We start from the raw sequence: 25,053 nt of genomic DNA on the forward strand, positions 1-25,053 counted from the left end.
AGACCCTCACACATTCTTGAGGGGGGAGGTGGTTCTGTATTTCCTTTTACAAATGAAATAAGGTGGCAACACGATGGGGGCGGGGGAAGGAAGGGAAGGCACGGGGCCTATTTACAGGGGACTTGGAGTGAGTTTTGAGGTGGGAGGCTCGGGGGATGCGGGCAGGGAGGGGAAGCCCTGGCGGAGCTGTCATCTTCCTATGTCATTGGCAGTCTGGGTCCTGCCGCCACCCCAGAAGGAGGGTCCTGGGAGCCACTCAGCCCCAAGAGGCCTGAGCGCCAGCAGTCCAGACCAGCACCCTGGGGCTCCTCCCCCCCGCAGGATGTGTTAAGTGGAGTGAGGCTCCCGGCTGGGGCCCTGCTCGCGGCCTGAGTCCCGGTCCTTGGCCTCCGAGGAGGACGACGACGAGCCGACAGAACCGTGGCTGCGGCCCGACTGCCGGTAGGCGGCGCTCAACTCCTGCAGCCGCTCGGGTGTCGGCCCCCACTTGGCAAATCCAGGGTCGTTCTGTAGGAAGAGCACGGCCGTGCTGTGGACGGCCTTGTAGTGCATTTCCTCCCTGCGGGCAGAGGCAGCGGCTCAGGGAGGGGCCCGGCCCGGCAGCCCAGCCCCCCTGCCCCGCCCGCCCAGCACCCACTTCTTGCAGACGTGCTGGGCGCCGCTGCGGTACTCGTGCTCGAAGGCCGGCAGGACCAGCTGGTGGCGCTTGAAGCGGTTCTGCTCCATGCGGGTGAGCGCCGGGGTCGGGGGTTCCCGCCACTCGGGGATGAACACGACGAAGGACAGAGGCTCTGGCGAGCTCTCGAGCAGTTTCTGTGGGAGGGGCCCACGGTGGCCATCAGGGCCCGGCCCTCCAGCGGCCGGCCATCTTGCTCGCCGCCCCCCACCCATGGCGACACACCCACCTCGAAGTGAGAGACCATGGCGTCCATGAGCTCCTCGCAGAAGGGAGGGTTGGCCTCGAAGGAACCACTCAGCGGGGAGAAGTCCAGGCAGGGCCTGGGGACAGAGGTGAGCATTTCAGGTCCCACCAGGACCCAGTCCCTCCACCAACAGACGCTGCCCCCGTGTGTAGGCAGCCACGTTGGAGAGATGGCTCTGGGCAGGCCAGAGACCCAGAGTCACCCTTAATTTGTTCTGGGACAAGGTATGGCCATCTCTGTTGAATGGATGAGGACACAGAGGCTCAGGCTTGGTGGCCCAAGTCCACTGAACTGGTTAGTGGAGGAGCTGGAGCCCCAGTCCAGTTCTGACCCCAGTGCCCCCACAGCACGAGCCACACCCAGGAATCCCCTGCTGCTGAGCTTCCCCTCTCGCCCGCACCCCAGGCCCCCGCCACGCCTCTCACTCCTCTCAGTGCCCGGAACCAGGCGCTGCTGCTCCACACCTGGGCTAATTCTCTTGAGAGCCACAGGCTGGGTGAGGGCGTGGCACAGGCTCCCCCACACTGAGCCACATGTCCAAGGTCACACAGCTGGTGAGGGGGTGGGGGCAGGGATTCCACCCAAGACTGCCCAGCTCCAAAGCCCTCAAGCCTCGGGAAGCAGCGGACCCAGGCGGGCTCTGTGCTCTGGAGGATGGCTGCCTGGACAATAGGGAACCCACCGGGCCCGGACCCTCACCCGCGGGAGCCGAAGTAGCCGTCCGTGTCGGGGAAGGCGGAGCAGTACTGGCGAAAGTAGCAGTTGAGGGGTGAGGCAAAGCACTCGAAGCTGACGCCGAAAAGTCGGTGGAGGGCCTCGAAGACGTGCACGGGCAGCGACCCCTGCAGGCCTGTCCCCTCGTAGAGGCCCACGCCGAACATCATCTGCAGAGCAGCCGCGCTCAGCCTCTGGGGCGCAGCCTCCCCCCGCTCCAGAGAAGCCCCCACTCCAGCTGCCCCAGGCCCGTACCTGGTACCGGCGGAGAAGACACCAGACTCGGGGCAGGAACCTCTCAAAGGCAGAATCGTCGATGCAGCTGTAGCGGTAAAGGAGCCACTGTAGGACAGAAAGCAGGGGGCTTCAGCAGCAGCCCTTCCCTCCCTCGTCACTGCCTCCTGCAGAGGACTCCAGGTCCAGAAAGATCAGCCCTCACATCCCCCTCCTGGGGGCACCTGCCTCCCCCATCCCCCAGCTCTTACCAGCTTGCTGAAGTAGTTGCGGCTGACCTTGACCATCTCGCCCTTATACCGGATGCAGACCACGTTATTCTCCACGTGCATTTCCACGCTGGGCATGGGAGGCGCAGACACAGCCAGCCGTACTGGGTAGCAGTACACCAGGCGGGGCTCCACCTCAGGGGCCTCCACCTCCTCTGTGGGCAGGAGAAGAGTTAGGGGCCGCCAACTCTCACCCTGGACAGCCTCAGTGCCTACCGAGGGCCAGGCACTTCACACGCGCATCCCAGCAACCAAGGGCGGTAAGTCTCACCCTGTGGAGGAGCAAACTGCAGCTCAGACAGTTCGGTAACTAAGGAAACAGCTAGGCGACTGGCAGGCGCAAGAACCGGTGGCCCACGTCAACACGCTCCGTACTGACTCGGGCCCCCGGGCCACCGTGCCTTGGGGCCTGGTAGGCAAGCTGTGGGTTTGCTGCCAGGCAGAAGTATGAGACCTGCACTGCCTTCATCATCATAGTCACAATACCTTATTTAGGGATCTTTTGGGGCCCAGCACTTTAGTTCCCACGGAATCCTCACATGCTCCTGTAGCCAGGTGACACACCTCGGTGAGGCTTGCAGAGAACGGATGTGAAAGCGGGTCCACCTAACTACTTACCCCTGGCCTGTCTCACTCTCCCTCCTCCGGCTCTCCCTTTCTCATCCCTTCTCAGTTTCCTAGAGGAGTGCTAAAACCCCAGAGCCGAAGGTCACAGCAGGTCTCGCCCCAAGCACTGCCGGGAGAAACAGGCTTCCCCAAACCAGTCAGCGGCCTTGAGGCTCAGCCTCACTTGTCCCTTCAGTCAGGGCCCGGGATACTGAGTTGATGGCGTCACAGCTGGCTCCTTGCCACCGGGCGCCCTACCTGGGATGTTGTTTTCCTTGAGAATGGCAAGGTGCTTCTCTCGGATCCGTTTGACGTACTCCAGAGAGATGTGGTAGATCTTACTGCAGATGCCCTCCACGGAGTCCTTGGCTGCGGCCGAGACGTGGGGGCCACACTGCCTCCGTAGATGCTCCAGGCGATCCTGGAGGAGACACTCCTGATCAGGGCTCTGGTGGGCTGGCTGGGGAGGGCTGTTGGATTCCAACAGTCCTCGTCCTGAAACAGGCTCTGCTACTAACTAGCTCTGTCACTTGGCAAATCCCTCAGCATCTGTGAATCTTATTCCTCAGCTGCTAAGGGAACACAAAATACTTACCTAACAGGGCACTTTGAATATTAAATGCGATCATTCCCATTAAGGGCTTGCCAAGCCCCTGGCATACAGTAAGTGTCCAATAAATGCCAGCACTTATTGTTGGGGTTACACTGGGCCAAATCCCTTGATACTTGCTGGGGAAACAGACAAACCAGGCACAATCCCTGCTTATAAGGCATTTGCAGTCTATGGGGAGAAAGACTATTGTAAAACGGGCTCTTTGGTCACTGCAGATTTGCAATTTGAGCTTTTAGCAATTTGTAAGGTTAACTGGTAGGCATTTGTAATTATGCTGAATTGCACGTGTCAAAGTGATGGGTGAAAATGAGTCACTCTGGCTAGTGAGTACACCTACCTTTGTCACTCTCTACGTGTCAAGTACACAGTTACTATCGTGAAGTGCGAAACCTTGTCTCTTGTGAAAAATGGTCCTGAAAAGAAAGCCCATTGCTAGTGCTGGTGGAGAGTTAAAAAAGTGATGGGTTTGGGCCAGAAAACAGAATTGTTTTGGACACATTAAAGTGGGCGATTGAATCTGGTGGTAGCTCTTAACTGAAATAGGGCCACACACACCCAAGAAAAGGCAGTTTGTCGATCTGTTTCCAAAAATCTAAAGGGAGGTGTTGAACATTCACTAAGTTGAAAAGGCAGCTACTTATGGTGTGTGGCCGAGCACAGGATTCTATTAAGAACGCGGACGGAAATGTTCTTTGGGAGAAAGCCAGGAGCCTAGAGGAACATCTTCACAGACGTGAGTTTGGGGGCTGATGACTGTCAAAGGTGCGCTGTACTGCACAGAAGGCTGCCGTGGGGCCCGCCCAGCCTCAGCAGGCAGAGTGGGCTTCTCGGAGACAGTGGCCACAGAGCCTTCCCACCACTGGCCTTCCGGCTGGGGCCACTCACCATATAGTCCTCCTTGGAGGCGGAGTGGTCCTTCCGCAGCCAGCTGAAGGTATCCTCCACGTTCCACTTGACCACCTTCCTGCTGTCGGGAGATGCACTCCTGCCAGTTGAGGGTACATAAAGGGGCCGGCTGTTAAGCGTCTGCTCCACCCTCCCTCCTCCTCCCATCCTATTTCCACTGGCATTTGGGCATCAACACCCAGGCTGACATCATGACCCTTGTTCTGCCTTTGGGAGCTGGCCCCACTCCTGCCACCAAGAGCAAGGACAGGGCCCTAAGAGTGGGCCAAATGGCCTGTGCCCTCCCCCACTCTGGTCAGAGCCCCCTTGTGCCAGGGTCACGAGACAGAGCCAAACCTGGACTCGATGAGCCGCCTGGCAGCCTCCGCGTATTTGAAGAGCAGACGCTTGGCTTCCTCCCGGAACTTGATTCGGGATAACCTGGGTTAGAGAGTAGGCAGACTTAGAGCCCTTCCCTACCGGCCTGGGCACACAAACCAAGTTGCCGGGGTCGGCCCCAGCTGCAGGGCTGTACCTGATGGGAATGTCATTCATGATTTCGCGAAACATGGAAGGTGACACGACCGGTTCGCAGTTGCTCGGCAACAGGGGATCAGAGCCTTTGTCCACGACCTTGCGCTCCAACATCCAGCGGTTGAAGGATTCCCGGGGGGGCTCGATGCCTGTGGGACGGGAGAGCTGATGAAGGTCTGGATTCAGTCAGTGGGCTCCACGCCAGCCAGCACAGGAGGCACGGCGTGGGCACTGGAGGCGCAACAGTAAACAAGACGGCCCGTTACGTCAGGAGCTTAGTCCTAGGCAACATTTCCCAGAGTACCCTGAGAACTGCTCGTTTTATAAAGGGTGTTACAAAGGGTAACAAAGAGGGGAGGGATGGATTCTACATTTCAGCCAAGTTAAGCAGGCTATCTACTAATTAATAAAAGCTAGTTTGTTACGCAGTTACTCCTTGTAGTAACCCTACAAGGGTGAGGTATGGGTGCTCGGGTTTTTATGCCCTTTTACAGATACATAAAAGGCTTCGAACAGTGCCTGGCAGACACTGAGCACTGGAAGCGTTGTTAACGACTGCTTTTGTTTTCGCGTTACTGATCCCAGCCACCCTTTACGTAGGCACTGTTACTGTCGCTATCTTACAGATGAGGCAACTCAAGGGCAGAGAAGTTAATCGATAAACCCGAGGTCACAGAGCCAGTGGTTAGTGGAGCCGGGACCCCTCCACGGCACACGCTCAACCACTGGGCTCCACTGTGCCATTCCCCGAGCCCCACGGGCCAAGCCCCAGCTCTTGCTAATGGTGGATGGAAGCAAAGGAGGCTGGGGCCCAGGAGGCAGTTACCCTCTCGCTGCTGGCACAGTTCCCGGTAGTGCTGGCGAAGCTTCAGGATGAGCTGGGAACGGAGCAGCTCCACCTCGGGATGTGGAGGCAGCACCTCTGACGGCCCCCGGTGCTTGATGACAGCGTTGGTCTGAATGTCGAGATCCCAGTACACCCTTGGGGCACAGACGGGAGCAATGAGGAAAGGGATGCCCTGCCTGCCACCCCACAGTCCCAGGCAGGCCGACCATCAGTGGTCGGCGCTCCCAAGCCAATCAGCAGGGACTCACTCAGTGGGTCGGAGGAGAGCTGCCTGCTGTTTATCTTCAGGGGATGTCCCCCAAATCTTCAGGGTTGGGGTTCCTGGGACGCTGGGGGAGCTGGGCACTGACGGGCCCGTGGGTGTCACAGGGATTTCAATCTGGAGCAAGAGTCAAAGGCATCAGGTCAGGAGAGCCGGCCCACGCTCCGACGCCGTGTGCACCTGGTGAGCTGCGCCCCGGGCCCCCTCCTGACCAGTCTGCCGATGCCCAGCGCTCACAGGGGACCTGACTGGGCTGCCACGGCCCAGCCAGCTCCTGAGTCCACACACACTCACCTTGGGCTTCTTCACGCCATTGCCGCTGGGCTGTTCTTCCGAGAGCTGCCGCTTTCGGGGCTTGTTCTCAGGCGGGGGGGTTTCCACCAAGCTTGAGTCTTGGGGCAGGGGGGTCGCATTCAGCCCCAAAGGGTCCGACTGGTGGAGGGAGACCAGCAGAGATGCAACCAGGGCCAGCGGCTTAGGAGTCCTGCCGCCTCCCGCCCCCGCTCCCACCCCTTGGAGCAGAGCCTAGGGGCTGGGACGCGGGCGGGCCGCGCCCCGGGGGAGGGCCGCTCGGGTCCAGTCCTGCCTGCTCCTGGGGACCGCGTGCCCCGGGGGAGGGCCTCCCCTTCCTAATTCCCTCCCCTTCGGAACAGCCAGGCTGAGCCCGACCTCACCACTGAAAAGGTGATTAAAGGACCAGTTTAACATGACGTCTGGCATGGGATCAGTGCCCAGTACATGTTAGCTGCTTTTCCTTAAGAACCAGAATGGGGGACTCCCCTGGCAGTCCGGTGGTTAGGACTCCGAGCTTTCACTGCTGAGGGCGCAGGTTCAACCCCTGGTGGGGGAACTAAAGATCCCGCAAGCTGCTCAGAGTGGCCAGAAAAAAGAAAAAAGAACTAGAATGAAAATTAGGAATAAAGGGAAAACTCAAGAGACTCTGGGAAGTCTTTTGGAGACACTGAGGGCATGCGTGTGACGGTGGGCAGCAGGGCCTGGCCCTGAAGTCCCTCAGGGGCGAGTCCTGCCCTGCCTCTTACTGGCTTGAAGTCTTGGGCCAGTCGCTTCCCCTCTCTGAGCCTGTGTCTTCATCTGCAACATGGGGGTGGATCGTGCTACGAAAGTCTGCCCCAACTGACAGCGATCCAAAAGCCCACATTCCCGCCAGACAGCCCACGCCCCCACCTCCCTGTCACGTGGACGTTCCAGTTCCCAGACAGCGCTCACCGCTTCCTACTTCACTCAGCCTACCTTCTCACCTTAAACGCTGGTTCACAGAGAAGCCTTCCCTGTCCCCTTCCCTTCCCCACACCCGCTAAGAATCCCGGCTGTACTCTGACACAATTCTTCAAGCAGGCGCTACACTGTCACCCTCCTGGCCCCTCCAGGAGACTGTGTGTCCCCTGAGCGTGAGGGGGCAGGGCCAGGTCTACCTTGTTAACCACCACATCACAGGCACAGTGCCCAACACGCAGTACGAGTTCAGCATCGTACACTATGATCATCTTTCTAGGTGTCAGACAGTCTCTCCTACTGGAGTATAGGTTCCATGAGGGCAGGATTGTGTCTGTCTTGCTTGGCATTGTGTCCCCAGGTCCTGACACAGGGCTAGGTACATAATAGCTGCTCAGGGTACTTTTGGGGAAGGCCCAGATGCCAGAAGCTGCCGAGACCCCTGCCGGAGGCTGGCACTCACAATCACATCGTGCTGGCCCAGCACGGGCATCTCCCACAGGGACTGGTTGGTGAATCGGTTGAAGTAGTAGGGACGGTTCTCCCTTCTGCTCCAGCACTTCTCCCAGCCGGCGTGCACCAGCTCCTCTGCAAGCAAGCATGGAGCCCAGCCAGGGTCAAGACTGCTCCCGGGCACCCTTCCTACCCCACCGCCCAACCACTGCCCCTCGCCAGTACCTGGGAGGTCCTGCACCAGGCGGACGGGCTTTGGAGAACAGGGCTGGCTCTGATTGGAGGTGCCTGGGGAGTGACTCAACAAGGATGCTTCCTCCCGGGGGCTGCCGTGATTCTCATTGGCCATCTCAGCACCCACACCGGACCTGCCACACAGAGGACCGAAGGGTGTCAGGGCCAGCAGGGCATGGAGGTCAGTTCCACCCCCCGGCACTGCACCCCAATTACAATCCACAAGGGTCCCAGTGACCACCTGCACGTGTGGAGAAACCAATCCAGTCCCTTCCTGGACAGCCAGCCTTGTGCCACAAGAGCCCTCAGCTCTAAGTTGCAGTTCCCTCAACTGTAAAATGGGTGCACTCCCGTTGCTCTTTTGGCCTGGAATACCCTTTCCCCGCTTCTCTGCCTGGCTTACCACTAGGTCCACATCCTCCAGGAACCCTTCCTTGACTCTCCCTTCCCCAGGCTAGGTGATCAGAGTCCTAGGATTGTAGGATTGTAGCACTCAAATAGTCTGGTCCATTAACTTGGCTTGTCTCCCCATTAGACTGTCAGAACTCCCAGGCCTCAGTACTGGGTACAGTTCAGCTCTCTCCAGTGCTCACCATGGTACCTGGACCCAGCAGGAGCTGTATTCATTCTGCCAATGTTTACAAAGCACCAACAGTGGCAGACAAGACAGAACAGAGTCTGCCCTTGAGAAGCTGTTCCCATAAGAAGAAATAGCAACTGCTCCTCTTTCCTTTTCCTATCCAGTAAAATCTAACTGGAACACAGCCCAGGAAGGGGCATGGCATCTAATTAGATGTCTTGTTCTACACTACAGAGCAGGAAGAACCATGAGGACTGAGAAGGAATACCGAGTTCAGTCCTTCATAATCCCCAGGTGAAAATACACTTGAAACACCAGCAAGAAGGTCAGCTCCTTCTGATCTGTTTTCCTAACTACCCCACCCAAAGCACACCCAGCACAAGCCTCAACGGCCAAAGTGGTTCCCCACCTGGCTGTCAGACTCCTAGGGGGCCAACTGAGATCAGCCTGGTGCTCCTAAAGTTGTTTTCAATGTCGCAACACCCAAAAGAAATCAAACGTTTACCCACAAAAAGACCACAAAGGCACATTTAAACACTGGTTATCTTTGCTGCTGAAATTTTATCAAGTGACTGTGGTCACATTGATTATCTCATGACAATCAGAAGCTCTGACGGTTGTTGGCGACATCGTAGTGATCACTGGCTTGTTGATTTTATTGTACACCCAGTCACAGACATCTTTGTTAATTTGGAAAGGGGAAAATGAACGGTTACTTCGTCTGTACAGTTTGGCAGATAAAAATGCAGGGAACAAGAGAACACACATACAACAAAAGGGGGCCAGGATAAAAGGGTCTGGAACCACTGACCAAGGGGAGCCGCCTTGGTCCTCTGGGGAAGAGGAATTCCTGGTGCCTCGGGGCGGACCCACAGGTCTCAAGGCTGAACAAGGTCCCTCTTTCTCTCACCCTCTGGGGTCTGCAACGCTAGCATGAGAGGGCTTTCTTCTCCGGCCAGATGGACCCCCTGGTCCCACAGAGGCAGTGGGGAGGCCTGCAGGAAAGCGTGCAGTGCAGGCGTGTGGGCTGGTCAGCAGTGGAGTGGACGGGAGCCCAGGGGATTCCTTGCATCAGCAACTGCAGAGCAAAGAGAAGAAAAGAGAGTCACAGACCTGTGAAATGCTGCAGAACAGGGACAACAACAAGAGGGGCAATGACACAGAGCACGTCGGGAGCCCCCAGGACACGGCGGGACACTCTGGGAGATCTGGGGATTCAGGGGATGAAAACGGTACTTCTCAAGCTTCCCAACCAACAGGTTCACACTCACGGACTTGCAGCCTGCACCGTCCCACGGGACCCTGAGTTGAAAAGGGCCCTGAGACTCGTTTAATGCTCTGCTGTCACGGTCTTCACATCTTTAATAAACTTTTAACAAGGGGCCTGTGTTTTCATTTCTACATTTGATGTCACAAATTACGTAGCTGGTCTGGCCAACCACAGTACCCCTAAGACGAAAGTGAACAACATACGTATCACAGATTGGGAGTGGGCACGGTCCCAAGCCACCCACAGTGAGGAAAAAACACATTTCGTTGAATCAGGTCTTTAATTTTTAAAATAATAATAATCCATGCCAATGCATTATATAACACAGCGTGTTCACCTTCACTGAAATATTTTCCCCAAGACATACTGTGTGATACTGATGCACCAGGTAGATGAACTATGCCGGGAGGGACAAGCAGCACAGCTTAGTGAGGCCAAATGGGGACTCTGCAGTGCTTCCAAAACCAGCTGTGCATCAGACCCACCAAGGAACTTGTTTAAAAAACCCTCAGATTCCTGTCCCTCACTCCACATCGTAGAGATGGGGAGGGGAGATACACAAGAATCTGTATTTTTAAAACACAGCCCAAGAGTGGGATTGGGAGACTGGGTGACTAATCTTCTCACTTTACACCACTTCAAACCTTTACCAACTTTTTTATGATTAAAAAGTTTTTTCATTTCCCAGGTATCTGGATGCAGCAGGTCGGTGGCCAAAACACCAACCCTGGGTTTGGACAGACCCTGGTTCCAGAAGCTTCTGCCACTTTCCAACTTAGAACCAGAATTACTACCTCTACGGTCTCGATGCGTAGAGCTTAGCACACTGTACTAAGTGCATGTTACCTCTGCAAGTAAGAGATAACTGCTATTACTAAGGAAAAGTTTTTATCCTGTGGTTTCCCGGCCCCCACGCATACCGCACCTCGACAAGGGGCCAACGGCTTAAGGATAATCAAGCGTATCTCCAGAACCAGCCAGAGGAACCCACCAGAAGGAAGAGAGTCCGACTCCAGGATTGGAGGAAGATGGGGGCGGGATCATTTCAGTAACGCACCAATCAGAATACTCCGGCCCAGTAGGGAGCAGTCGAAGGGCTTCCAAAGTGCGCAGGCGCGGGGGGCGCGCGATGAAGGGGAGGGCCCAACCCCCGCCGCGCGCGCACCTTCCCCCTACCCGCCAGCGGGGGCGGGCTGTTTGGCGCGCGCGCGCCAGCCCATCTCCCGGGCTCCGCCCCCCGCCCCGCCGCGCGCTCCCGCCCCCGGGCTGAGGCGACTCAGAGTCGGAGACCGACACAAAGGCGGTGGCGGCGGCAGCGGCGGAGGGACTCTAAAGACCGGTCCGCCCGCGCTCCCCGGACCCAACTCCCTCATCCAGGTCACCGGCCCGGCCGCCCACCAGTGGGCCTAAGATGGCGGCGGCGGCAGAGACGGGGCAAGCGGTAGCCTCGAGCGGAAAGCGCCGGAGGGGCCACCACCGCCTGGCTTCGGACCCCGGACCCTGGCGCGGCTCGCGGCGGGACTATGGCTTCCTGGGGCTCTTACCTGCCCGCAGCGGACTCGAGGGGACGCGGCTACACGTTCTGCTCGACCGCCCGTTTTGCCGCCTCCGCCTCGCCCTCCCCAACGCCGCTGCCGCCATCTTGTGTCCCGGGCCGGGACTCCGCGCTGCGCATGCGCTGGTACCGCCTCTGAGGGACCTCGCCGCTGCCGCGCCGCCATCTTGAGTGTGGCAGGACAGGCCGACTCTTTAGACCTCGCTTGCTGTGGGCCCCCTCCCCTTCCCGCCGTCCTTCCCTGCTGTTCCATGCGGGTCTAAGGAGCGGGAGGCAGCTTTGCGGGCCCTGGGGTGTGGACTGAGGCAGGAATGAACCCACAAGCACGCTTCCTGCCTCAGTTTCCCCCGCAAGCACACCCGCTGGGACCACAGGACCTCGGTGGGCGGTGCGCTGGCAGTCGGGCTGAGTATGCGCACCAGGGGGCGCGGAGCGGGTTTGGAACCTGCGGGGGCTGGGCTCAGACGCCCACCTGGGGGCGGAGCCCTGGTGACGTAATCTCTGGACGTACTGAGGACCTGGGTCTTGGCTGCGGCGCGGCTCCGCCACTTCCGGGCAGTCGCTTGTCGTCTTTGGACTATTGTCCAGAATGTTTTCCAGCCATTTCCTATATGCAGGCTGCATGCACATCGAACTTTCTCCCCTAATGAGGCTGCATAAGTTCTAAGAGCCCCTGAGTAGAAGAAACTCAAAATAGCCCTGAGAGAGATATAATAAAGATGGCTTTTGGCAAAGTTGGGAAATTATAAACTAAATGCATCAGAGGGCTTTCCAACACTGATATCAGTGGTTGCTAGTTGCAGTGCAAAACCTCACTGAGACCTCAGGCCGGCCACAAAAGTTAACCCAGCAGGAGAATGGCAGTCGCCAGGTCCTTCATGCCTGGCTGCCCGCAGGATTCTTTGGTAGGGGCGAGCAGGCAACTCACTAGCTCCACCTCCCTCTGGCCTCCCCAGTAAGCCGACCTCCCAGTGATAGCTTAGGAAGACAGGCTTGCCACCTGCTGTTCGACTTGCGCTTCCCACGTAGAGCCTGAGGCTGCAGATACCCCAGCTGGGCCGCCGCTCCTGTCCGTGGTGCCTGGTCCCAGCAGCTTGGTGGGGTTGGGGGGGTGCCAGCAAACCCGAGGCAGTAGTGCGAACAGTAATTAAGAACTAGGGTTCCCATCAGTCTGACTGGGTTCAAACGCCTCCTCCACCCTAGATGTAGATGTGTGGCCTTGAAGGAGTTGCTTACCCTCTTTAAGGTTTAGTTTCCTCTAATGGAGGATAAGGCTGCCTACCTCATCAAGGTTTGGTGAGAATTAACTGGGATGGTGCCTGTGGAAGTACTCAGCACAGCAACTGACACTAACAGATGTTAGCTCTTATCGCCTCACGGGGTTTGAGGCTTGCTCCACGTAGATCTGAGACCTCTGGAAAGAAACCAGCTCCTTGTAGGCATAGCAGGTGCCACGATCCTGCGCTCACAGTGCGTACAGTTCACCTGAGAGGCTTGACAGGCAATCAGATGCTGGGTCCCCACCTCAGACAGGGGAACGACATGTCCTGCTTTGCCTGGGACAGTCTTGATTTATGTCTGTTGTCCTGGCATAATTATTAAAATGGCTTCCTTTCTCAAAAGGGCCCTGGTTTGGACAATAAATTATATGGTCACCCTAGACTTACAGAATGCCCAGCTTTACAAGCTCACCAGCTAGTTCTTATTAACACTGGAGTGTAAAAATCATATAGTGATGGTTACATGTTCGTGCCTTCATGTTCTCAACGTATTTTTTCATTCCTTGTTCAGATTCTCTTAATTATCAAAGCATCAAACTTCCGGAGTGCCTATCCTGTTTTACCCTGTAGTCCTCTGCAAGAACCCTGAGAGTAGAAAAGATTAAATCAAATCTACACATGAGGAAACTGAAGCTGGGGGAGGGGGCAGGGGTGAAGTGATTGTCCAGGTTCACAGCCGTGAAGTAAGAGAACTGGGATTTTAAGCTCAGGGTTCTTAACACCAAAGCCTAAGGCTGATTCCTTAAAACCACACTGCTTCTCTCTCTTGTGGAGAAGGGAATCTGGACTCGGGGCAAGCGACTTGTCTGAGCTCACATAGTGGTCCTGGACATTTCCACTTCAACATCTTGTAGGTTTCTCTACCTCAGAGTGTTAAACACTGCTCTTCACTTTCTTTGCCTCCCCAAACTTGTTCTTCCCATTATATCCTCATCCCTTCTGTCTATCATCTCTACTACGTAGAGCAAGCCCCATTATTTTAAAAATCTTTTTCTTGTGAAGAACAGTACACATAAGGACTTCCCTGGTGGTCCAGTCATTAAGACTGTGCATCTCTCACTGCAGGGGGCCCGGGGTTCAATCCCTGGTCAGGGAACTAGATCCCTCATGCCGCAACTAAGACCTGGTACAGCCAAATAAATAAAAAATATTTTTAAAAAAATAGTATACATGCAGGAAGGCACACAAAACAGAAAGGTAGATGATCTGTCACAGAGTGAAAGTGGTAAATATCACTCAGGTCAAGATATTGCGAAGCACAGGGTAATCACTGTTCCCACTACTTTTGCGATAATCACTTCCATGCTTTTATAGTTTTACCACCTAAGCACGCATCCCTAAAGACTATCCCTTCATTTCACCTGTTCCTCAAACTTCATATAAATGGAATTATATGCGTTTGCCTTCTTTTGCTCAACGTTGCACGTGTAAGACCCATCTAAGTTGTTGTATGTAGCTATAGTTAATTTTCATTGCTGTATCCTGTCTTCCAATGTATACTTCTCTACTCCACTGTTGGGGGATATTGGGAGCCCCCACCCTGTACCTCTCTTCTGAATTACTACTGGTTTGGAGATCAGTCCCCAAACTGGTCTTCTGATCCTCCAGCCTTGCTTCTCTCGTGGTCCATAATCCACCATGCAGTCACGGGGATCTCTTTAAGTCTGGTCATACTGCAAATCTGACCAAGTCACCCTGGCCTTAAAACCCTTGAATGCCTCCCCACTGACTGCACAACAAAGTCCCAAACCCTTACCTTGGCTTCCAAGACTATAGTTATGAGAGCTACTATGGCAGGGCGTTTGCTAGGGGCTGCACCAAGCACTTTACATACATTCATGTTATTCACAGTCCAGACCTTCAAACCATCTCTCCTTCATCTGGTCCCAGTGATCCTTATAATTTCCCTAAATGTGCCAAGTTCTCACCTGACCCTGGGCCTTTGCACATGCTGTTTGCTCTCACTTTTCCTCCCCCTTTGCCTAATTCAGCCTTCATCTTAACTGAGATGTTGCCTCCACCAGGCAGCCTTCCCTGAACTTGCCTGAACCCAGGCTAGGCTAAGTCAGGTCTCCTCTTCTGTATTCCCCTAATGGCCTGTGCTCAGTGTTTGTCCATTTTCTCCGTCCACGAGGCTGTGGACTGCTTAAGGGCAGGGACAGGGCTTGTCACCCCTGCAGTCCCCAGACCCAGTGCTGTGCCCAAGCCTCTGTAAATATTTGTTGACCACAGACAGACCACACTGGGTTGAAGTCTTAGTGACTTTTCCAGGTATCCCCATCTCTATTCCAGGCTCTGGTTTCTGTGGTGGGAACACCAAGGCAGCACCCTTTGGGACACCAAGAAAAACATGAGTTGCACAATGTGGCAGAGCCCCTGCCAGCAGCCTGGGGTCCTGTACTCCCAAGATGGGTTTGAGCAGGTCAACCAAATATCCTGGGGCTTTCAAGCACTCCATCAACTTTTCTGTAGAAGCCTCACTAGACAGCAGATCTGGGTTGGGAGAGATGGTAAGCAGAGCTCCTCCAGAGCCAGTCCTGGACGTGAAACCGAGCAGGACCCTGTGGGGCTCCTGAGCATAGAAGCTTTTTAAACAGTTGCTAATTAGGAAAGAGAGGGGATACAGAGGCAAGGGAGGAGCAGTCAAGAAACACTAGTGATCAGGCTTCCCTGGTGGCACAGTGGTTAAGAATCTGCCTGCCAATGCAGGGGACACAGGCTCGAGCCCTGGTCCGGGAAGATCCCACATGCCGCGGAGCAACTAAGCCCGTGAGCCACAACTACTGAAGCCCGCGTGCCTAGAGCCCATGCTCCACAACAAGAGAAGCCACCGCAATGAGAAGCGCGTGCACCACAACGAAGAGTAGCCCCCGTTTGCCGCGACTAGAAAAAGCCTGCACGCAGCAACAAAGACCCAATGCAGCCAAAAATAAATAAACTAAATAAATAAATTTATAAAAACATAAAAGGTTTGACATGTTTTAAAAAAAACATTTTTTTAATTAAAATAAGAAAAAGAAAGAAACAATAGTGCAGCCTTGGGGCAGGGTCCTTGTTCCACCTCAAGGGATACACATAATATTTTTGAGGTCTTTACAGAACTAAAACCCCCAACAAATGGAAGATGTTAGGATTCTTCATTCCAGTTTAAAGGAACCAGAGAAGTTCATTAGGAGGAGACCACCTGAGGCCGGATTAAAGGAGTGCAGGCCCTGCAAGCACCCTAACCCTTATCAGCAACCTTGCCCTTGAACTACTGCTATAAAAAACTCCTCACCAAATCCTCCCAGGTTGGGACACACAATTTTGAGGGGCATGAGCCCGCTGTTTCCCCCTTTGCCTGGCAAAGCAATAAAGCTATTCTTTTCTACTTCACCCAAAACTCTGTCTCCAAGATTCAACTGGTGCATAGAGGCCGAGTTTCTGGCATCAGCGGGAGCCTGATGGACCTCTGAGGTCAGGGCCTCTGAGGACCCTGGCCTCAAATCAGGACAAAGCCATCTCCATGTTAAAGCGGAAACATAAACATACAGGCTCGGGGTGCCATATACCTTCACCTCCCTGTTCTTTCCCACTACGGCAAGAAGCTGCTGAGAGAGAACGATACATTTTAAGCCCTGAGGTCCTGGCAGTTGGGGAAGGGAGGCTCCAACATGACCCTTTTCCAGGTTGCTTTCCTCCCCACCAAGGCCAAGCCTGAGCTGCCCCGAGACCCTGTTCTGCAGTTGAAGTATCACTAAGGCAGTTTCCAAGGCGAGTGGGCCTGGCCCTAGGAAAGCTTTGGAAGCAGGCTGCCACCCAAGCTGTGGTTTCCACAGGGAGTGGCTCTCTGGCCATTCTGGGACCAGATGAGAGAAGCCAGTTAAGCCAAGAATAGATGAGGGCAGTGGGACGCCTCCTCTGGTCTCCATGGCCCAGAGAGTGTCTGATGTGGCGTGAGGCGCCCTTCCATTTCTTCACTGCCCGATATGTGTTGAGGCCTGCCCCAGAACCTTGAGACAGGCTCTTCATCTTCAGGGAGCCCACGGAGGAGTGGGGAGGCAGACACATAAATACACCGTCTGCTACAGGGAGATAAGGACTCTACTGGGACGACCAGGGGAGTAGGTGTGCAAAGGAGAAGGCTTCAGAAGAGATAACAGTGAGGTGAATTTTGCTGGAAGAATAGGATTTTCCAGGTGGGCAAGGAAGGGGGAAGGGTATGGCCAAGGCCTGGAGGTGTGAAAACGTGTGTTATGTTTGCAGAACTAGTCGGTCTGAGCGCTGCCTGTGAATGGGCCTTGGAACCCAAATCCAGTCCCTGTTCTGGGTTAGGGCCCAGCATCCCCAGGTGGTGTTTCAGTCATCTCAGGATGGGGTGGGGGGCACCTGTGGTGGTCTCCTCCACTCTCCCACCCACTCCCTCCGATGCCCATTTTTCTACTTCGGGCAGCCTGGCCAAGAGCCAGGATGTTTACACCCATACGAGCTGAGTCTACAGAATTAAATCCCAGACTTCTCCAAAAACAAGCCAGGGTGTCAGCTGGCAACTTCCTGAAAGTCTGAGATCAGAGGAAACAGTGACCTAGAGAGGGGAGGAGGAGGACACCAACGGATCCTGGGCCCCAGCTGAGGGGTTTCTAGAACACTTGGCTTCTAACCCAGAGATCTCAACCCTTTATTTGGGTATAATTTAAATATCATGAGATTTATTTGTTTCAAATAGCAATTCGGTGGTTTTTGGTAAATTTACACAGTTGTGCAACCATCACAACTCAGAACATCTCCTGCCAAAAGATCTCTTGTTCCTGTTTGCAGTCAACCCCTCTTTCCACGCCCCAGTCCCAGGTAACCACTAATCTGCTTTCTGCCTCCATAGATTTGACTTTTTCTGGACCTTTCATATAAATGGAATCATACAGGGACTTCCCTGGTGGTCCAGTGGTTAGGACTCCGCGCTTCCGCTGCAGGCGACCCGGGTTCCCTGGTCAGGGAACTAAGATCCCGCATCCTGCATAGCTGTGCGGCATGGCAAAAAAAAAAAAAAAATCATACAAACTGCAGCCTTTATGTCTTGGTTCTTTCACTTTGCAGAATATTTTTGAGATTCATCCAGGTTTTAGCATTTATCAGTAGCTCATTCTTTTTTTATTTCTGAACAGTATTCCCTTGTACAGATAGACCACATTTTGTTTATCTGTTCACCAGCTGATGGACATTTGGATTGTTTCCACTTTTTGGCTATTACGAATTGTGCTTCTGTGAACATTCATGTACAGGTGTTGTGTGAACATATGTTTTCCTTTCTGTTGAGTGAACGCCTAGAAGTGGAATTGTTGTATATATAGTACATTTATGTTTAAATTTCTAAGAAACTGCCAAATGTTTTCCAAAGCAGCTGCACCATTTTATATCCCTAGCAGCAAAGTATGAGGGTTCTGATTTCTCCATGTCCTCGCCAATACTTATTATTGTCAGTCTTTTATATTATATCATGCTGAGGAACTATTTTTTAAATTTTATTATTACTATTATTTTTTCTTTTGACCATGCCACATGGCTTGCAGGATCTTAGTTCCCCGACCAGGGATCGAACCCGTGTCCCTTGCAGTGGAAGCGAGGAGTCCTAACCACTGACCACCAGGGAAGTCCCTGCTGAGGAACTTTTTTATTTTTTATTATTAATATTTTTTTGCGGTACGCGGGCCTCTCACTGTTGTGGCCTCTCTCGTTGCGGAGCACAGGCTCTGGACACACAGGCTTAGCGGCCATGGCTCACGGGCCCAGCCACTACACGGCATGTAGGATCTTCCCGGACCGGGGCACGAACCCGTGTCCCCTGCATCAGCAGGCGGACTCTCAACCACTGCGCCACCAGGAAAGCCCTGAGGAACTTCTTGAAAACACCCACGGGGACTTCCCTGCTGGCGCTGTGGTTAAGAATCCACCTGCCAATGTAGGGGACACGGGTTCGAGCCCTGCTCCGGGAAGATCCCACATGCCGTGGAGCAACTAAGCCCGTGCGCCACAACTACCGAACCCGTGTGCCACAACTACCGAAGCCCGCATGCCTAGAGCCCGTGCTCCGCAACAAGAGAAGCCACCACAATGAGAAGCCCGCGCACTGCAACAAAGGGTAGCCCCCGCTCGCCACAACTAGAGAAAGCCCACGCAGCAACAAAGACCCAACGCAGCCATAAATAAATTAATTAATTTAAAACAAAATCCACCTCTTTAATAAAAAACAAAAACAAAAAAACACCCATGGATGCCCTGGCTCCATCCCAGACCAGCTAAATCAGAATCTTGTGGGTTGCGGCCCAGGCATATGTATTCAAAACATAACAAAACAAAGCAGAAACCTCCCTACTTGAAAAGCTACTAATGTGCAAATGGGTTGAGAACCAGTGATCTAGTTTTCGGCCTGAAGTTCTGTCTGACTTCACCGAGAGGGAGCTCAAGCTGGCCAGCAGCCCCTCCCACACCAAGAAATAGAGGGGCTTGGGGATGAGAAACAAGAAACCTCTCAAGAAGGCATGTGCAGTCCCAGAGCAGATGGGTTGTTGGAATGTGAGGTGAAGGGGCCTGGGAGTGGGTTGGGTCCAGGGGTCCAGATTTCTGTGCAGCCAGATGAGATCCTAATGGGTCACCTCCCACGACTTTAGGGATTGTTCAGGCCTCTCAAGAGATTAAGAAAATATGACATTTCTGGCTGCAGACCAGCTCCAGATAACCCCGGGGAAATGCAAGGAGGTTGGTGGTGCCAGCAGGAAGCACAGGGAGCTTAGAGGCTCAGGGGGGAATTAGGCCAGGGCTACACAATCGGTGATAAAATCTCCTCCTTTTGGAGGGTCTGCAGATGATAATAACCGCCCACTTTCCAGGTACCAGACCCTGGGCACTAGGGATACAGCTATGAATAAGTGTCAGGCTCCTACCCCCATGGAGCTGACAGTCTCCTGGAAGAAACAGACAATAAAGAATTAAACAGAAGGACAGGTAATGATGGGGAGGGGGCCTCTCAGTGGGGGTGGCATTTGAGTAGAGATCTGAGTCAGCGAAGGAAGCTAGTCATGCAAAGGTCTGTGTACAAAGATGTTTCTGGTAGAGGGAAGAGTTTGTGGAAAGCTTGAGACTGCGTGGGTTTGGTGTGTTCCAAACAGTGGTAGAAGGTGGAGTTGGAGAGGAAGGTAGGCAAGAGCTAGATCACCTAGGGTTTTTGGGGGGTCATGGCCAGAGTCCGAGTTTTATCTTGCATGCACTGGGGAGTGAATGGAGGAGGGGTTTGAGCAGGATAGTAACATGCTACGGATTTCTACTTTTTTAAAAATTAATTAATTAATTAATTAATTATTTTTTGGCTACATTGGGTCTTCGTTGCTGCGCACAGCTTTCTCTAGTTGCAGAGAGCAGGGGCTACTCTTCACTGCAGTGCATGAGCTTCTCACTGCGGTGGCTTCTCTTGTTGCAGAGCACCGGCTCTAGGCACGCGGGCTTCAGTAGTTGTGGCACGGGGGCTCAGTAGTTGTGGCTCACGGGCTCTAGAGCGCAGGCTCAGTAGTTGTGGCGCACGGGCTTAGTTGCTCCGCGGCATGCAGGATCTTCCTGGACCAGGGCTCGAACCCGTGTCCCCTGCATTGGCAGGCGGATTCTTAACCACTAAGCCACCAGGGAAGCCCCGACTTCTACTTTTTAAAGATCACTTTGGTTGGTGCAGGGAAAGTAGACCTATAGGAGCAACAGTGAGGTGGGGGGAGATGAGGCGAGTTGTCCAGAGAAAAGAGGAAAACAGCTTGGACTGGTGTTGGTGCAAATGGAGAGATGTGTGTAGATGCGGGACACCTTTTGAAGTTAGAGACACCAGGACTTGCTGACATGGGGTAGGAGGGGAAACAAAGGAGGCAAGGATGACGCCTGGGTTTTTTGTTTTGGCTGCGCCCTGACCAGGGATAGAACCCAGGCTCCTGGCAGTGGAAGTGTGGAATCCTAACCACTGGACTGCCAGGGAATTCCCATGCCTACATTTCTGACTTGAGCATCTTGATGAAGGATGGTGTCATGCCCTGAGATGGAGAACACTGGGAGAGGAGCAGAATTAGGACGAGAGGTGGGGAGGCTAAAATAGAGATCTAGCTTGGTGGAAGAGGAGGGAGGCTGGGGGGTGGGGGGACTGCAATGTCCTCATGATTCAAAGCTGGGGAGTTGGCCATCCTTGTTACATCAAAGCCTGTTTAGGTTGGGCCCCTGAGACTGTAGTATTAGAGCATCTCGGAAAAATTCAAGGCGCTGTAATGTTCAGGATGCTTCTTGCAACCTTTAGGAAGTCCCTGCAAAAACAGAGACAAGCTTAGGCCAAAGAGGTGGCCCATCCTTATTATCAAAAGGAAAAGTCATCACATCTTTTTGTCCCCTCCCTTCAGGTACTTTGAAATTGTATTACTGGCTTATGAACTCCAAACATCTAGATAGCACTGCTGTGGATCCTCCACCCTGTCCTCAAATCGCTGAGAGGGTGGGAAGCCCATGCCGAGTGACTAATGCGAGCAAGGGCAGGAGGCTTAGAGGACCATGCAGAGAGAGGCCCCCATGAATCAGAGTCAGTTCACAGGCTGCAAGAAGCATAGAAACTGGAAAGGAAGGTGCAGCACGAAGAAAACAAAGAAGAAATCAGAGAGAATGAGTGAGCTGCCCAAGGTCAACATCAGAGCTGAGCTGGAAAGGTACTGGGGACGGGGTGCAAAGGACCCAGGAGCTGGGGAAGCAGCACCCCACAAGAAGCGTTAGAATTCTTGAGTTTCAAACCTGGAAGAGCCTTCGAGGCCCAAATGGCCGGCTCCTTCCCCCGAAAAAGGAGGAAATGGGAAAGAAAAGGAGACACCAAAAGACCAGGTCTCCAAGTTTTAACAGTCACAGAAAGGCAGTCAACAGCTCCACCCTGGCTGAATCCGGAAAGCCCTGGTCCATTATTTCTCTCTGTCCATTTGGTAAATGTCTGGTTTCCATGGGGGCAGTTCTGTCCAGCTGCGTTCTGGAAACAGGTGGCTGCAGAGATGTAATCAGGGTCTCCTGATCTGACATCTGCTCCCCCCCAATGCACCCCTCCCCTCATTCCAATTGGGCCCCCATCACGTGTTCCCAGGCACAGCCACGCTGAGCAGCGCTTGCACACAGGCTGCGGGCTCGTGGGCTCAGGCAGGGTGAGAGGGAGGGGGATCATTTCCTGAGGGGATAGCTTGGGTGGGCCTTGGGGGTGGGGAAATGGTCAGAAGGGGAGATGGGCTGACGCAGCTTCTCCAAGCCATGCAAGTGTCCAAAGAAAACACAGCTGGAGACAGGGAGAGGGAGCGGGGAGCTAGGCTACCCGAGTGTTGACTTCTTGGGTAGAAATCCAACTTGGTAACCTGTGGTCAGTAGAGCCTGTGTTTATTTACTGGGACCAGTTACTTCCTCCTGCTGTACCTCAGTATCTCAATCTGCAAAACAGGGACAATACTAGCTACCTCGAGGGATGGCTGTGAGGATTAAATGGGATTATTCAAAAAGAAAGATGATAGACTGAAGTGGTGAAGAGCGTGGGCTCTGGAGCCAGACTGACTTGAGCTAATTACTTCACCTCTCCGGACTTCAGTTTCCACATCTGTAAAGTGGGGATGATGATGAGATACCTATTTTGCAGGATGTTTCGAGGTTTCAGTGAGTTCCTATTTGCAAAGCACTTTTTGTTTGTTAAACAACTGCTTGATACTAATAACCAGAGACATTTATTGAGCCCTTTGGTGTGCCAAGGACTAGATTCAGCACTTTATACCTTATGACATTAAAATCTCACTGCCACCCGTGGAGGGAGGCAGGTATTAGATCATCCCATTACAGATGTGGAAACTGAGGCTCATAAAGAGACTTACTTTTCAATTTATTCTAGAACAGGGATAGGCAAACTATACTCTTCCTTATAGTATTGTTTATGGCTTCTTTCATGCTACAGTAGTGGAGTGGAGCTGTGACAGAGATTAAAGGGCCTGCAAAGCCTAAAGTGTGTACTATCTCGCCCTTTACGGGAAAGGCTTGCTGACCTCTGCTTTAGAAAATGGCAGAAGCAGGATTTGAACCAGGTCTGCCTGGATCCAAAGTACTTAACAGCTTTGCTATTCTGGTTTTTTGCACTATCACTGTGCTGGGTGCAAAATAAAGGCTAGAAAATCATTTCTTTCCTGTCGCTTTGAGGGCTGAGAAGCCTTCTCTTATCTTCTCATATCCAGGAGTGAAAGTGGAAAGGGATTTGGGGATTCTGATCGCTCCATCTTTCAGGCCAAGCGGTGAGGACTCAGGGAAGGCTGCCAAAACTCCGCGTGGGGCTGCACGTCTGACAGCGTCACTCTGAAGTGTGAGGTCGGGGGCACAAATTGTGGGAGAGAGGGGAAATCCGTGTAACAGAGAGGGGCAGGCTGAGTAGGCAAGTCCCTGAAATCAAGGTCAGAGACTGTACCTTCTCATCTGCCAGCCCAGGTCAAGGCTATGTTTAGAGTCAGTCTGACTGAAACTCACAGAGGCGGGAGCTGGTAAAGAATCCTGGGGTGGTGTAGGTATCGCCTGCTCCCCGGGGATACTCGAGGGCTCCAAAACCAGTTCAGTTACTCAGCAAATATATACTCAGTACCTGATCTGTACCAGGCACTGTTTTAGCACTGAAATAAGTGGTGAACAAGATCCCAGCTCTGGGCTTCCCTGGTGGCGCAGTGGTTGAGAGTCCGCCTGCCGATACAGGGGACATGGGTTCACGCCCCGGTCTGAGAAGATCTCACATGCCACGGAGCGGCTGGGCCCCTGAGCCATGGCCGCTGAGCCTGCGCATCTGGAGCCTGTGCTCCGCAACGGGAGAGGCCAAAACAGTGAGAGGCCCGCGTACCGCAAAAAAAAAAAAAAGATCCCAGCTCTCACTGAGACAGACAATAAACCAATATTAAATAGGAATAAGATCTATAAAGAAAATAAACCAGGCTGATGTGATTGAGAGTTAACTCCTAGGTAGGCAGGGAAGGCCTCTCTGAAGAAGGGCCATTTAAGCCGAGACCAAAATGACAAGGAGCCAAGCCATGAGAAGATCAGAGGGAAAAGCATTCTAGGCAGAGGGAACAGCAACTACAAAGGACCTGAGCAAAGAATTTCACTTGCATGTTCAAGGAACCAAAAAGTCAGTGTGGCTGGAGCAGAAGGAAAAAGCTGAGAGTGGTGGGAAAGGAGACGGGGAAAGGTCCTTTCATGTGTCTAGAAATCAGGGCATGGAGGCAGTTTATTTCAAGTGTGGTGGAAAGCCACTGAATGATGGCTAATAATGCTAATAATTGTAGTGACTTTTTGAGCCCTTAATAAATGCCAGGTGCTTACTAAGCCCTTTACATGCATTAACTCATTTAATCCTCACAAGCAACCCTAAGAAGGAGCTACTTTGATTGTCCTCATTTTATAGATGAGGAAACAAAGGCCCAGGAAGGTTAAACCACTGGCCCAGTGTCACACTGCTACATTTAAAGTTCACTGGGGCTGCTCTGGGGACAGTGAATTACAGGGGCCAAGACCCTGTAAGAGATAACAATGATACAAAGACAGCTTGCATTCCAGTTAAGAAAACGAGAGGAAAGAAAAACTAACATTCACCAGGTTTTCTGCTTCAGCCACACTCCGGGAAGAGTGAGGGTTACTAGAGTTCAAAGGCGTATAGGCACTTCCTCTTCTGGATATCCTTAGCACTTTCTCTGTTCCCCTCCTACACCCTTTCTGCCTTGTTTGCTTGTGATCTGTGCCCCTAATCACAATAGCTAGCTAGCATTTATTGGTTAATGGTGTTAATGGTGTGCCGTTATCGTGCCCGGCACATGCACTATGCCTGTTTAATTTATTCTTGCAATAATCGAATTGTATCCATTTTAGGATGTGGAAATTGAGGCTTACAGCTGCTAAAGTAAGGGGTCCAAGGTCATACATCTAAGAATTGACAGCCTAGGATTTGAACCCTTCGAACACAGTCAAAGCACTTAACTACCGGGCTGTAAACACTCACTTCCGACCTCCCACCCTGCCATGAACAGTCTCTGGGCTCCCCAGTAGTAGCCAAGGATTGTCTTTACCTCTAGTTTCCTGCTAAAGAGGGTTCATAATAATGCCAACCTCACAGGTTGTTAAGAAGATTAAACAGGGCTTCCCTGGTGGCGCAGTGGTTAAGAATCCACCTGCCAGTGCAGGGGACACAGGTTCGAGCCCTGGCCCGCGATCCCACGCGCTGCAGAGCAACTAAGCCCATGCGCCACAACTACTGAGCCCGCGTGCCACAACTACTGAAGCCCGTGCACCTAGAGCCCGTGCTCTGCAACAAGAGAAGCCATGACAATGAGGAGTCTGCGCACCACAACGAAGAGTAGCCCCCGCTCGCCGCAACTAGATAAAGCCCCAAAGGACCCAACACAGCCAAAAACAAACAAACAAAAAATAAATAAAAGAAGATTAAACAAGTTAATCTAGATCTCAGGTGACCAACCATCCTGGTTTCCCTGGGACTGAGGGGGCTCCCTGGAAGGGAGATTTTCT

At 53.3% G+C, this 25,053-nt stretch overlaps 1 protein-coding gene across 2 annotated transcripts; it reads right to left on the reverse strand.

Moving 5' to 3' along the window:
* Positions 1–13: 13 nt before the first annotated feature.
* PCIF1 (phosphorylated CTD interacting factor 1) lies at positions 14–11,923 on the reverse strand. 2 transcript variants are annotated; one of them, XM_082644319.1, is made up of 17 exons: positions 11,202–11,923; positions 9,199–9,465; positions 7,799–7,941; positions 7,584–7,708; positions 6,182–6,319; positions 5,874–6,004; positions 5,605–5,759; positions 4,780–4,927; positions 4,602–4,685; positions 4,245–4,344; positions 3,005–3,167; positions 2,123–2,295; positions 1,893–1,979; positions 1,623–1,807; positions 906–999; positions 638–813; positions 14–559 (listed from the first exon to the last, which is right to left on the reverse strand). In XM_082644319.1, exons 3-17 carry the CDS (start codon positions 7,920–7,922, stop codon positions 328–330), a joined length of 2,115 nt encoding a protein of 704 aa, XP_082500445.1. In that variant the 5' UTR covers positions 7,923–7,941; positions 9,199–9,465; positions 11,202–11,923; the 3' UTR covers positions 14–327. The 2 variants fall into 2 exon arrangements, with proteins under 2 accessions (XP_082500445.1, XP_082500446.1); XM_082644320.1 differs by lacking the exon at positions 11,202–11,923 and having other exon boundaries at positions 9,298–9,458.
* Positions 11,924–25,053: the final 13,130 nt, after the last annotated feature.

This window comes from Mesoplodon mirus (genome assembly GCF_964341445.2).
Source record: "Mesoplodon mirus genome assembly, chromosome: 15".
In the NCBI taxonomy this organism is placed as follows: domain Eukaryota; kingdom Metazoa; phylum Chordata; class Mammalia; order Artiodactyla; family Ziphiidae; genus Mesoplodon; species Mesoplodon mirus.

Bases quoted from the DNA above. Each gene is read 5' to 3' on its own strand.
- PCIF1 (XM_082644319.1), bottom strand. From the start codon at position 7,922: ATGGCCAATGAGAATCACGGCAGCCCCCGGGAGGAAGCATCCTTGTTG. The intron at 2,296-3,004 runs GTAGGGCGCCCG...TCCTGCCCACAG, and splicing joins CAAGGAAAACAACATCCCAG to AGGAGGTGGAGGCCCCTGAG. The intron at 560-637 runs GTGGGTGCTGGG...CTCTGCCCGCAG, and splicing joins GCCCAGCACGTCTGCAAGAA to GGAGGAAATGCACTACAAGG.